Source organism: Nuphar pumila, chromosome 1, assembly GCF_984573655.1.
Source record: "Nuphar pumila chromosome 1, dmNupPumi1.hap1.1, whole genome shotgun sequence".
Lineage (NCBI taxonomy): Eukaryota > Viridiplantae > Streptophyta > Magnoliopsida > Nymphaeales > Nymphaeaceae > Nuphar > Nuphar pumila.
This window is the reverse complement of record NC_143249.1, coordinates 7,986,308-7,998,980: the sequence shown is the minus strand read 5'-3', so window position 1 is coordinate 7,998,980 and position 12,673 is coordinate 7,986,308. Positions and strand designations below refer to the sequence as shown.

Genomic DNA, 12,673 nt, shown 5'->3' with positions numbered 1-12,673 from the left:
AACATGATGGTTTGTTGATACCCAATTCTCATTTTACCTTTTCAATTTAAGACTCCATCTTTGGCTAGGATCTTTTTCTCTAGGTCTAAGATAGGGCTTTACATGCTCAATTATTCCTCCAACCTTTAAGCCTTGAGGGTTATCAAGGTCATATCCCATTTTCTTCATCATCTTTCTAGCATTTTGACTATATTTTTTAGTAGAAATTTTGACTTGTTGAGGCTCTTCTTCCTTTTGGGGGCATTGTATATCTCTTATTGCATTTTTTTTTAAGAAGCAAATTATCTTTTCTTTCTTTCTTCTTAGAATGATCATTATGGCTGGAGACTGAACCATTTCTTGATCTATATCAGTCAAGGGACAAGCTGCACTCATTGCATTTTTAGATAATGATGTTTATTTTATTAAAGAGGAGGCAATTTCATAGAACTTTTCATCAGTGAAGTCTGCTTCAATTCCAAAAAATGGGTTAGGATCAGCCTTCTATGTTTTCACGACTCTATTTTTTAAAAAATTGAAACACTGATGTAGTGAAGATGCCACCACTTTATTATCATGTATCCATGGTCTTTCTAAAAGTGCATTATATGATGTGGTAACATCAATGACATAAAATTTAACCATTAAGGAGAGCTCTCCAATGGTTAATTTAAGTTCAATAGCCCCAAGGGATTTTTGACCATCTTGATTAAACTCTTTTCTTTCTTTCTTCTTAGAATGATCATTATGGCTGGAGACTGAACCAGTTCTTGATCTATATCAGTCAAGGGACAAGCTGCACTCATTGCATTTTTAGATAATGATGTTTATTTTATTAAAGAGGAGGCAATTTCATAGAACTTTTCATCAGTGAAGTCTGCTTCAATTCCAAAAAATGGGTTAGGATCAGCCTTCTCTGTTTTCACGACTCTATTTTTAAAAAATTTGAAACACTGATGTAGTGAAGATGCCACCACTTTATTATCATGTATCCATGGTCTTCCTAAAAGTGCATTATATGATGTGGTAACATCAATGACATAAAATTTAACCATTAAGGAGAGCTCTCCAATGGTTAATTTAAGTTCAATAGCCCCAAGGGATTTTTGACCATCTTGATTAAACTCTTGCATCATGAGTTTGGATCTCATCAGTTGCCCCACAGAAAATCCAAGATCTGATAAGGCTTTTAAAGAGAGGAGGTTTAATCCAGATACGGAATCAATCATGATTCGGGAAATCCTTTATGATTCAACTGTTTCTGTGACAAACAGAGGTCGATTGTGGGGTTTCTTAACATTTTAGAAATCTTTTTTAGAAAATGATAGGCAGGCAAAACAATTTAATATCTCGCCAACAAGTTCATCACCATTTTTCTTACTTTCTGTCATATAGCACTCTGGTTGACCAAGTGCTTGTATTAACGATTGACGTATCTTAGGAGATAACATGAGGGCATCATATATACTTAATAATGTCGGTATCTTTTTTAGATTAGCGGTTACATTATACTTGACCGATGCTTCAAAATTTTCATGAACTATAGGCGGACGCCCCCTTCTATTTTGCCTTCCTTCTTGAACTGTTTGATTAGTAGATGTTTCTATTTCTGGCAATTGTTTGCCTGACCTCAATTCCATAGCTCCTACTTTAACCATGTCGATATGATTGCATAGCATGATGAATTTTAATCCTTCATCTTTTGCTTGAATTTCTTATTGTGAGGTACCATTTCAACTTCAAATTCTTCTCCCTCACCCTGTAGGTACGATTGGCTAAGAAATTTGTTTTTTACTTTCTTTAATCTAAGCACGGACATGCTCTTGGTTTTGTGACTTTTAGGCATGTGTTATATACCTTGGATTGTCGGCGTACTTATCAGCCAACTCATCCTCTGTATATGAAGTAGTACCAGAACTCTCATAGCATGAGTTCAAATCCCAACAACAATCTTTGTTTATTTGAACTTATTATGTTACTAAAGAATCTAGTTCTTTTATTATTTAAGGTTCAGAAAGGAGAGTCGTTTGGGCATCAAGAGGCAGAATTGGTTGAGCCAGTACATCTTGTGGCAAGTCTATTGGAGGAAGTGAACCAAATTGTATGGTGATTATATTTGCTGATACTTCCTCTTTGGATGGTGCCTATCTTTCCAAGCTTAGCTCCTTTTAATTGATCTTGTCTTGAATAAAGTCCTTTATAACAAAGGAATCTTTTGTCTTGTGACTAGTAAGACAATGATATTTGTAGTACTTAAGACTATTTATCTGTTTTGTTTCCCTTGGTCTCTTGCACTCTGAAAGCTCAATCATTTCCATTTCTAACATGTACTCCAAAATCTCTTCTACATCGTCATCATTAAAAGAGTACTTTTTCTTTAACTTCTCTTCCAAGAAAGTCTTGACCTTACCCTCTTTACTACCTTTCTTTCTACCATCATCTTTGGTGTCTTTACTCTTTTCATTTTTAGGTTCACTAACCTTTGGTTTGAGATTCGACACTGTTTCAGCCACATTGCAATATGCATTACCCTTATTGTGGATATTTTTTCACTTTTCATCAGTATTTATCTTAGACCTATCATAGGTCCTTTCAATGTTTCAGGCAATGTCTGAGAGCTAATTAAATATTTTTTATTCTATTGACATCATATAACGTGAGATAGATAGTTGCAAGCTTTTCATACACATCTTTACAGCTCGTGCTTTCATCAATTGCTCTTCGCATAAGACAACCATATCTCTCCATCTGGATATAAAGTTCATGACTGGTTCATCTGGTCTTTGCTTAGTTTTCACTAAATCAGAAGTAGTGATGATTCTTTGTTGACTATAAAACCTAGCCAAGAATTTATCCTGTATTTTTTTTCAACTCATTACGAAGTGCGGACTTAAATGGCTATACCAAGTAAATGCAGGTCCTTCCAAGGACAAGGCAAATTATCTTAAACAATAATCTCCATTATTTCCTGTGTCCCCGCATTGGGCTATAAAATGGGCTAAGTGTTCTCTTGGACACCCCAACCCATTAAATTTCTTAAAGATTGGGGGTTGATAATTTGGACGATAAGGGACCTTATCCACATGTTCTAGATATGGTTTAGAATAACTTTGAGAAGGTTCAGAAGTCATTGTTACCTTGAATTGCTCAAATTTTCTATTGAGTTCTTCTAAGAACCTTTCCTTTGTAAGGATGGATCCTCCTCTGAATTGTGATACTAATGATGATGCATGAAGACAATTTGATATTCCTTCTTTTTTCATCACTTTGCTAAGCAAAGCATTTATTTCAAGTTCTTTCTCTTCTAATTTTTTTCTAAGTAATACTAATTGCTCTTCTAGAGTCAATAGTTGTTCTGCTCCAGCCATCATAACAGACACTACCACTGAACTATTTGGAAGTGAGATTGGATCTTCTTCAAATAATGAATTTGAATATTTAGATCTGAGAGTATTTTTCTAAAATCCTTTTTTACATGGCTTGCTAGGAGTAAAATAAGGCATGGGATGGTAACTTTTGCTAGTTAATGCAACCTTGCATGGTACCTCCAGTTGTGCAGGCATTGAAAAACTTTCGCAAGTAGGTGATGTCAACACTTTGTACGTGAGTGTTGTAACACTTTGGCTGGTTGATGATGTCATCATTCTCCAGCCAGGAGTTACTTGGTTTTGACTGGTAAATGACATCACATTTCTAACTGATGATCTCATATGTGCTGACATAATGATGTCACTTTTTCTAGCACAAGTGTTGCACAACCTTGATCGGTTGGTGATGTCACCTTTGTTTTAGGTGATGTCACTTTTTCTAGCACAAATGCTACAGAAACTTGGTTGGTTGGTGATGTTACATTTGCTTTGGGTGATGTCACTTTTCCTCCTAGAAAACTTTGCCTGGTCAGTGATGTCACTTTTTCTCCTAAAGAACTTTGGCTGGTTGGTGATGTCACATTTGCTTTGGGTAATATCACTTTACTTCTTGGAGAACTTTAGCTAGTTGGTGATGTCATCTTTGCTTTAGGTAATGTCATTTTTTCTCTTAGAGAATCTTGGTTGGTTGGTGATGTCACATTTGCTTTAGATGATGTCACTTTTTCTATTGAAGAAGCTTTGTTAGTTGGTGATGTCACCTTTGCTTTAGCTGATGTCACTTTTTCTAGCACAAGTGTTGTAGAGCCTTGGTTGGTTAGTGATGTCACATTTGCTTTAAGTGATGTTACTTTTTTTGCCCATAACATTACCCTTTTTTGTACGGGTAAGTTCTGACTGGTTGGTGATATAATCTTTCCAACCAGTGATGCCCTCTGTGTTGGTACAGGTGTTAAAGGGGTTTAGCTGGTGGGTGATGTCACCTTTACCAGCATGGATGTTGGTTTCTCTTCCTGCATCACCATAAGAGACATAACACCAGATGCATTTTTCAGAAATGTCTTTTTTAAGGAACATATTTTTTTGAAAATTACCAAAGTTCAATCATCTTCTCCTTTCATGTTAAGGAAAGGACTTTTATGTATCTTTTCTTGAACGTAAGGACGATATCTCTTTCTTTAAAAATATGTAGGAGCCCTTTGGCATCAACTTTGTAGGAGAGTCTTTCGACATCTCATTTTTAGATAAAAGAGAGAAGTCTTTCAACATCCTTTACATAGGAGAGCCTTTCAACATCTCATTTTTTGGTGAAAAACATGAGCCTTTCAACATCCTTTATGTAAGAGAGCCTTTCGGCATCTCATTCTTTGATGAAAAAGAAGTCTTTCGACATCCTTTACATAGGAGTGTCTTTCAACATCTCGTTCTTTGGTGAAACAGAGGAGTCTTTTGGCATCCTTTGCATAGGAGAGCTTTTCGGCATCTCGTTTTTTGGTGAAAAAGATGAGCCTTTAGGCTTCTTTTGCATAGGAGAGCCTTCAACATCTCATTTTTCACTGCAGTGAAAATAATTTTCAGCATATTTCTCTTTGGAGATGCCTCAAATTTCAAGGCTAAGCCTTTCAAGCTATTGAAGGACATTGATGTGGCTTTGCTTCTAATAAAAGGGCCCCTGTATGCAGAAGTAGGCGAAGTGTTGGCACCACCTTGATTTTCGGGCTCTTGTTTCTTCTAACCATTATTGCAGTTCTTAGAGGGAGATATCCCACCAATGCTAAACTGGAGCGTTGATTTTTTTAACACTCAAATTAAAATATGAAAACTTGAAACTTTATTTCTGGATCTCTTCACCTTTACAATAAGGTTTGATTCTTAGAGTTGAGATTACAAGTGAGAAGAAAAAGAAAAGAGAGAGAAAGAGAGAAGAAGATGGGGGCTTGTGATGTTGATTGGATCCTCGTGTCTTCTTGAGTTTTCTTGAATACATTGTCATCTTGGTAATTTGTTTTTTTTTTTTCTATCGCCTCTTGTTCTCTCTTTTTAATTTACACACCTTCGCTCTTTTATAGAGTTACTCCCTTAAGTTTAGCATCTCAAGATGAAAGTTATTCCATCATAGATACTGATTTTGCTAGATGGATGTCATATGTACTTTATGGGTACCAGCTACGAACATGGGTAGATGCTTGAGAGTTAGGGTAATGCGTGATTTACTTAATGCAACAAGTACAAGTTACCTTCTTTTACCGTAACCAGCACATATTACTTTCTTTTACCGTAACCAGCACAAGTTACCCTCGTTTACCATAACCAGCACAGGTTACTACTCTCTTCTACTGTAACCTGCAAGGATGGTTAGAGAGGTTTACCATAACCGTCGTATTTATCTTATTATGTGTAAATGAATGTATATTTGATAATTTTGACACACTTGCACATGGATTTAAATTATTATATATTTTATTTTATTTATATATATTTTGTGCAAACATATATATGACTCCTTTATGATGAAAGTTGAGATATTTACCTTGTGTGGATGTAGGTTCCCGTAGGAACCACGTTAAATCTGCCCACTGTGTGTGATTTTTCCTAGTTCATCTTCTCTTTTATACTATTTTAAAAACACATCCCAACATGTTGAATTCCCCCTCTGGGAACACCATACATTTGGAAGGACGGGTAGACACCTTGAAACAACAAAAACACTCTTGTACAAATCCTCAAGGGAGTATGTCAAGCAGTAAGGCAGACAAGCCAGGAGTCCATTGCTTGCTTTGGATCAAGCCACTACTTGGGTGTTTTCATGGAGGGCTGCTTCATTTGAAGAAGGCGAGTGAGACCAGCAATCACATGTAACCGGCTATGTGGAACCCCAGTCTTTGCCAATGCCTTCCCGTATTTGTCCAGAAGCACAAAGCAAGGGACATACTTGATATCATAATGGAGCAGCTGCAAATACAAAAACGATGATGCACCACTGATTTTTTGTTTTCCAAAATGTACCAAATTTCAACTGAAGTTCATAAAATGTAAAACAAAATCAAACAAAATAAATATACAGACAAAAAACAAACACACACTATTCTTCATGCAATACACTTGGAAGGAGTCTTGGATTCAAATCATCAAATTGCCTAGCAGACACCGAGCAGAAGTGCTGCTCCAACAATGGAGATTGCCAACAACATCAGAAATGTGTGCAAGTGTGTAAGAATGATCCAGCATGACTCTACAAGGAGTAAGAAAAGAAAAAGGAATTGTACTTTCTAGTACGTGCACACCATCCTATGATATGGTATACTCATTTCTATTACAAGCTTCCAATGTGTTATGAGATTTTAGAAAAACGATATCTCAAAGAAAATAGCAGTTGTTCAAGCAATGTGAATAAGAATTCACACACACACACAAATTGACATCTACCAGACCTCGCAGCACGTTTTGAAAGTTTGGACAAAGAATTAGCACAGTTCAGTTTGGCAATCTTTGACAGCAACTGAGAGTTCCATGGATGCAGCCAATAGACTGATGACTCAGAATGGTCTAGCTTATTTTCCTCCCAGTAGTTCCCTTTTCAATGTAATTGAATGCACAGAAACAAGAAGTTAACCTGAAAACACTCAAAAGTCTCAGAAATTTGGCTAAGGGATAAGTCCCGACTCCGAGTGTTCTCTCCTCATAACTAGTTTTACAAGACTAAATATCCAACTTATTTCACATCATCCTCTCATAAAATGATGCCCTTCAGAGAAATTTCATTTTGAAACCTGAACCAAAATATCAAGAATCAGCATAGTCAGTAGGATACTATGCAGAAAGAGGGAAGAGAAAGGCAAAAACCCTCTATTCTGAACAAAAACATGCAGTTTTACACATTTTGAAAAAGTCTCTTTGTTGAAGTCATTGCCAAGCATATTAAGTTTTACCATATCAATCATCTTTAATACTAAATTTGGTTGGCTGATGGATAAAATGCATGTTCATCCATGTCAGTTTCATAGGAAGTGAGTAATTATATGGTTTTTACCAGGGTTACAAGAAGCGCCATAGGACTTGGGGAAGCGCATTTCCCTGAAGCAAGTTTCGAAAGTGCGCTTCCCCTTCTTTTTTCCTTTTTTTTATTTTTTCCTTCTTGTTTTACTTTCTTTTTTTCCTTTTTTTGCTTCCCCCTCGCTTCCTAGGTCGCTTCTCTTCTCGCTTTCGAGACGATTCTTGGTTCCCTTCTAAGTCATCCCGCGCTTCCCGCTCCCGCTTCCCCAACTGTCAACTCTGGTTTTTACACCAAAAGATGTAAGCTTTCCCCCAAAATCTATTTACTTGCCTTCTGTTTATTCATTTGTTTACTTTTCTTTTTCATCTTTGAAACATGAACAGAATTCGCTTGTTATAAGAAAGAGCATGAGTTGGCGAGGGAGGTGATCACAAACTAACTCAAGAAAGACCTCATGTCAGAAATCTAAATCAAGAGAATGTTGGCAAGTGGCAGCATTTATTGCCAACGAACTTGTTTCAAAAGATTCCACACTTACATGGGATAAATTTGAAGAGACATAAAATGCTTCATTTTGCTTTCAAGTCATCATCAAAAGGTTTTAGGTGCAGGCAGATAAGAGCATAGCAACTAACGAATTATGGTTTTCCATGAACATATAATTGCAATCTGGCAAGAAACATAACAGCATATCATTATTACTTTTCTAATTGTGAAATCAAAGAAAAACATGGTTCTCTTCCAATGTCTGTCAACATGTTCTTGGCATATGTAAAATGCCCAAGACCACAATGATAGCATGCACCTTCTCCTTGAACCCATATACATTTGAAGAAATCATGCCAAACATCAAACATGGATCGCTCTATAGTAAAGTCCAAGATCCTTCTACAGTGCCACAACAAAGAAATTCATGGTAGTTGACAAACACACGTCAGGCGGTCGTGAGTCTTGACCTCCTAGGAGAATCCCATCCATTTAAAACATCAGTCAAATCTATCCAGATTTTATATTTGATAACAATGGTACATGATATGGGTATTGAAGAAGATTATCTCCCTTGGAAAACTTTGGTATGCATCCCATAAAACGAACATAAATTAGTGTGATAGTAGAAGTTGCACCTGACAAGAAACTTTGCATCAAATGTGTTAGACCAAGAGACCATTTCTTAAGGAGCTACTTTGCCATGTTAACATAAAATATAGCCCTTGAAAAATGAAATATATGACCAATTCCTCCCTTGCAGCATACTGTCATCAGCTCCCTCATACAAATTTGTAACGAAGGAATTACACTAACTTCATCAGGAGTGCAAAAACATTGAAATATCATAGAATACATTGTCTACACATCTTTAGTTGTTTTCATCTTCTTCAGAAAAGGGAGGGGGAGAGGAAAAAAAAAAAAAAAACTTGTCTCCTCATCTAGATTCTTCCTACAATATCCACATTTCATCTTATGATACATCTTTTGTTGTTCATAGTGATTTGAGGGCTTGATTTTATGAACGTTAATCACCCTAGGGCTTTTTGGTGTATTGGATAGGTACCTAACATTTAGTATTAGCACAACCTCCACATAAACAGCTCAATTCTCGGAGGGGGAAACCTAGAAAAAGGGCAAAGTGAGAGCTGCCAAAAGATGGAAAGGGCTACCTGTAGTTAAGGACATAGTGAGAGTCGTCCTAGAGTGGGCTGCCGAGGACATTGTCTACGAAGCATGGTGATATGTTAGGATCCTGGTGGCCTAAGGGCTTGACTTTACACACCTTAATTCCCCTAGGGATTTTCGGTGCATTAATTAGGTAGCTAACATCTGTAATTAGACAAAACAACTTTGTTCTTTAAACTTGTTAAAAGACTACATTTTCACACCATAAACTATTCAAACAGGTAAACACAATCAATATGTGATGCCTAAGTGATAATTTTGCATTATAAAATACCAAATGCTATGCAATATGAACCAATCAATAAGATAATGATATGTAAAGCAAAATCCACTTTTATGCTAACCAAAGCAAAACAAACCCCTACAAGCCTTCATGAGATAAAAACGTAAGGATGTAACCTAAAGAGAAAACTCTTGAAACCAATTACAAATTTGTCCAGAACTCCCAAAGTATGGGAAGGCCCTTGCTTATGGATGCATAAAATAGCAAGCCTAACCACATAGAACCAAAACTACAGGACACCAAGCATTATAAGATCATTAATGCCAACCAAAACTCAAACTCCAAAAAAAAATGAACCCACTTTAACTTCGAGAAGTCGATCGATTGGCCATGATATGTGTTGCATTATGAAGTACCAATGCTTCCTAAGCATATCGATAATCCAGTCATACCCTACTCATGCTTTGGCTCCAGTTAATTGGATGATTTCGCACCCCCTTCCCATAGGAACACGAATATACATTCTCACCAATAAAAGAACGTCCCTATAAAAATTGGGTCAGTTTGGCATGACGTGTTAGTAGCGTTGATTGCTTGCCTAATCAGAATGCTGAAACTAAATTCCTTTTGCAAGACAGAAACAGATAATTCATTGCACCAAACTGTTCATAGAAAGTTCCCAGGTAAACTTGTGCTAACCAGCTCAATCAGAATGGTGAAACTCAAAACACAGCAATTCCGTCGCATCAAACGAATCAAAGTCCATTCCCAGATAAATTTTCGCGATCACCAGCCTAATTAGAAACCCAAGAACTCAAATTGTTTAGCAAGACAGAAACAGAGTATCTCCATTGCACCGAACTAATCACATGCAGACGCAGATTATTCTCATAGGCACCATCACAGATATGCAAAACAGAAACCAACTTAACCATATCACTAGAAAAACGCAGCTCACACTTTAGTGCCTACGCCACAAACAAAACTAAGGGTGTGTTGGGACGGGGTTTTCCAACTCCACTTTCCAACGCCAGAACCTGTAAGAGCTTAACTCGATTCAGCTTGGTGTTGCAATGCCCAAATGCCGTGTTTGGGTAGGACTCAAGAACGCGACTTAGAAACTCGGGAATTCCCACGCCATTGAATTCCAGGAACATGGATACAAGTTAAACGCAATTTGCGATATTTTTCCAAAACCCAGGAATTTGAAGTTTGAACTACCACGTGCGCAAATTGGAGTACAGATCCTGAAATTTGGGGAATTTCCGGATTTGAGCTCAAAACGAAGGACGGGAAATCGTGAATTGGGTCAAAATTTCCAGTTCAAAAAACCAATATTCCAGCTAACATAGGTTGCTGGTCTTGGAAAAGGTATTACAACTCACTCCTTCGTATCCAAACGCGAGTAAAGCAGTTTCGATCGTTACCTCCGGGAGCCATTTAGGGTTCTCGGCGTCCGCCATCACGATGCTGAGCCACGACGAGTTGTTCGTCTCCGTCTCCACCACGAGCTCGAGGAGCGAGTGGCAGAGCCGGCACTTCGGCGAGTAGAACTCGATCACCGTCGCCTCCTTCCCACCAGCAAGCGCTGCGGCGAGAGCCCGCTGCTCCGCCTCCGTCAGCGCCCTCCGGCCGCCCGCAACCGCCTTCTTCGGAGAGAGTCGGTCGGGTTTAGAGACCAACGGGAGGTTTTCCGGTCTTGTCTCCGGCAGATCCCGGAGTTTGAGGCCGGAGGGGAGGTTTCCGACGAGGGCCTGGAAGGGTTTGAGCAGCCATGGGACGTCGAGTTTGCAGAGGTCTTGGGACTTTTTGGGAATTGGGGGAGAATCCCAGGGCCATTTTAGGCAAAATATAGGGTTTTTGGGCGAGGCCATCTCTTTCGGACTCAACACCGGTCCAAAAGGCGAAGCTTGGTGAGCCATTTATCTATCGCAGAGAAGTCAGCGGTTCGGGTACAGGCAGGATATCCCGCTGAATCCGAATCCAAATCCGTTTAGACCGATCAGTAATGTTGCGAGCCGATATGGGTGATATTTTGAAAATGTTATAATTCTTATCGCGATATTAACGCAATAAAAACGTTTTTCACATTAATGCTTTTTCTTTATGGTCTGCACAAAAAATTGATATTTGCAACAATTTTTCTCGCCAAGATGTCTGCTGATACGGAGATTTGTGTCGTTGGAGATGATCATTCAAATTGAACCCAATCCAAATGTTTTTTTTTATGACGAAGTTGCCTCCCAGGTAATATCCGGGTCGGGTCATAGACACCCAAGCCCTTACTAAGCCCACCAATGAAAGGCACCTGCACACCCGGTGATCCAATCCGAATACCATTATCCAAATCTCAATACTTGCAAAAAATATATATAATTATGCTATCGTGTACCTTGATGGGAATCCAATAAGGGCATATTCAATCGGTTTTATGAGTCCTATTTTTGCGTTCTTTCTCTCTAGAGCTACAACTTTGATCACTTTACAATTATTAAAATAGACTTTACAATTATTAAAATAGCCTCAGACTTCCTCTTCTAAAAGAGCAGGGAGGGGCCATGTGCCATGGCTAAGTGCCATAGCCAATCACATGACAGCATTTCATGTGGGGGCTGCACTCAGTAACTGTAGGCCTCAAGCAATGCTGTCATGCTAACTTAAATGCTCTTTTGATTTTAAATCCCTTTGAAAACAAACCAGATCCGATCTAACTAGAACCAAGCGCAGTACACAATAAGCAGGGGAATCATGATTTTGCATGGTTCGGCTGGGGCAGGCCTACATTCGTGGTAATCTCTCTCAACGAAGAGAGGGTTGTATTTGTTACTCCAACCTTGTGACAAAACAGGATTTAAGAAAAGAGATCTCAAGCCTAGAGGCACGTTCTTAAAATTGCTATCTTTAGAACTTCAATCGCCTCACTTCGAAAATTTTGAAGATGCGAAAAAAGGTTTGTTGTGACTGAGTTCTTAAGATACAACTAGGCTTGAACCTCAAGAGAGTCATTGCTTCGCAAGAACATATGATCTCTACCACATTTGAACTTTGCAAGGCAAATCGAGAAGACAAAAAAAGAAGACTTAAGAGTCAGAAAATTCTTGTTTTTCCAAAAGACGAAAATAAAAGATATTTATAGGCTTTTAAAAAGGCCAAAACGTTTTACGACAAATGAAATTAATGGTCATAAGCCTGACGGTTTAAAAATAGGATGAAAAGGTACATGAACGGTCACCCACATTTGACTGTCAATCAAAGGCCTTCAAAATCGTCCAACAGTCACACTGCACCATAAACCCGATATACATGCAACTTAAAGCCTTTCAAACGGCCAGATAATATGAAACCGAAAAAACAAAACGGTTGCACCTAATATGCACCTCATACCGCTGTAAGCGTGCAAAATGCAAAATGCAAAAGTGTGTGCGTCATCAAAAC

The 12,673-nt window shown here is 38.2% G+C and overlaps 1 protein-coding gene and 1 long non-coding RNA gene across 5 annotated transcripts; one reads left to right on the top strand and one right to left on the bottom strand.

Moving 5' to 3' along the window:
* Positions 1-5,933: 5,933 nt before the first annotated feature.
* Positions 5,934-11,125, bottom strand: LOC149847865 (uncharacterized). 4 transcript variants are annotated; one of them, XM_090005080.1, is made up of 2 exons: positions 10,666-11,125; positions 5,934-6,299 (listed from the first exon to the last, which is right to left on the bottom strand). In XM_090005080.1, the coding sequence occupies exons 1-2, from the start codon at positions 11,110-11,112 to the stop codon at positions 6,138-6,140; spliced, it is 609 nt and encodes a 202-aa protein (XP_089861206.1). In that variant the 5' UTR covers positions 11,113-11,125; the 3' UTR covers positions 5,934-6,137. The 4 variants fall into 4 exon arrangements, with proteins under 4 accessions (XP_089861206.1, XP_089861252.1, XP_089861351.1 ...); XM_090005126.1 differs by lacking the exon at positions 5,934-6,299 and adding an exon at positions 8,012-8,476 and having other exon boundaries at positions 10,666-11,112; XM_090005225.1 differs by lacking the exon at positions 5,934-6,299 and adding an exon at positions 8,012-8,465 and having other exon boundaries at positions 10,666-11,112.
* On the top strand, positions 7,539-11,131 carry LOC149847864 (uncharacterized). Its single transcript, XR_016431696.1, has 2 exons — positions 7,539-7,640; positions 7,725-11,131. It is a non-coding gene; the product is annotated as an uncharacterized LOC149847864 (long non-coding RNA).
* Positions 11,132-12,673: the final 1,542 nt, after the last annotated feature.

Coding starts and splice junctions, on each gene's coding strand:
- LOC149847865 (XM_090005080.1), bottom strand. CDS start 11,112: ATGGCCTCGCCCAAAAACCCTATATTTTGCCTAAAATGGCCCTGGGAT. Junction 6,300..10,665: donor ACCCTAAATGGCTCCCGGAG/GTAACGATCGAA, acceptor TTGTATTTGCAG/CTGCTCCATTATGATATCAA.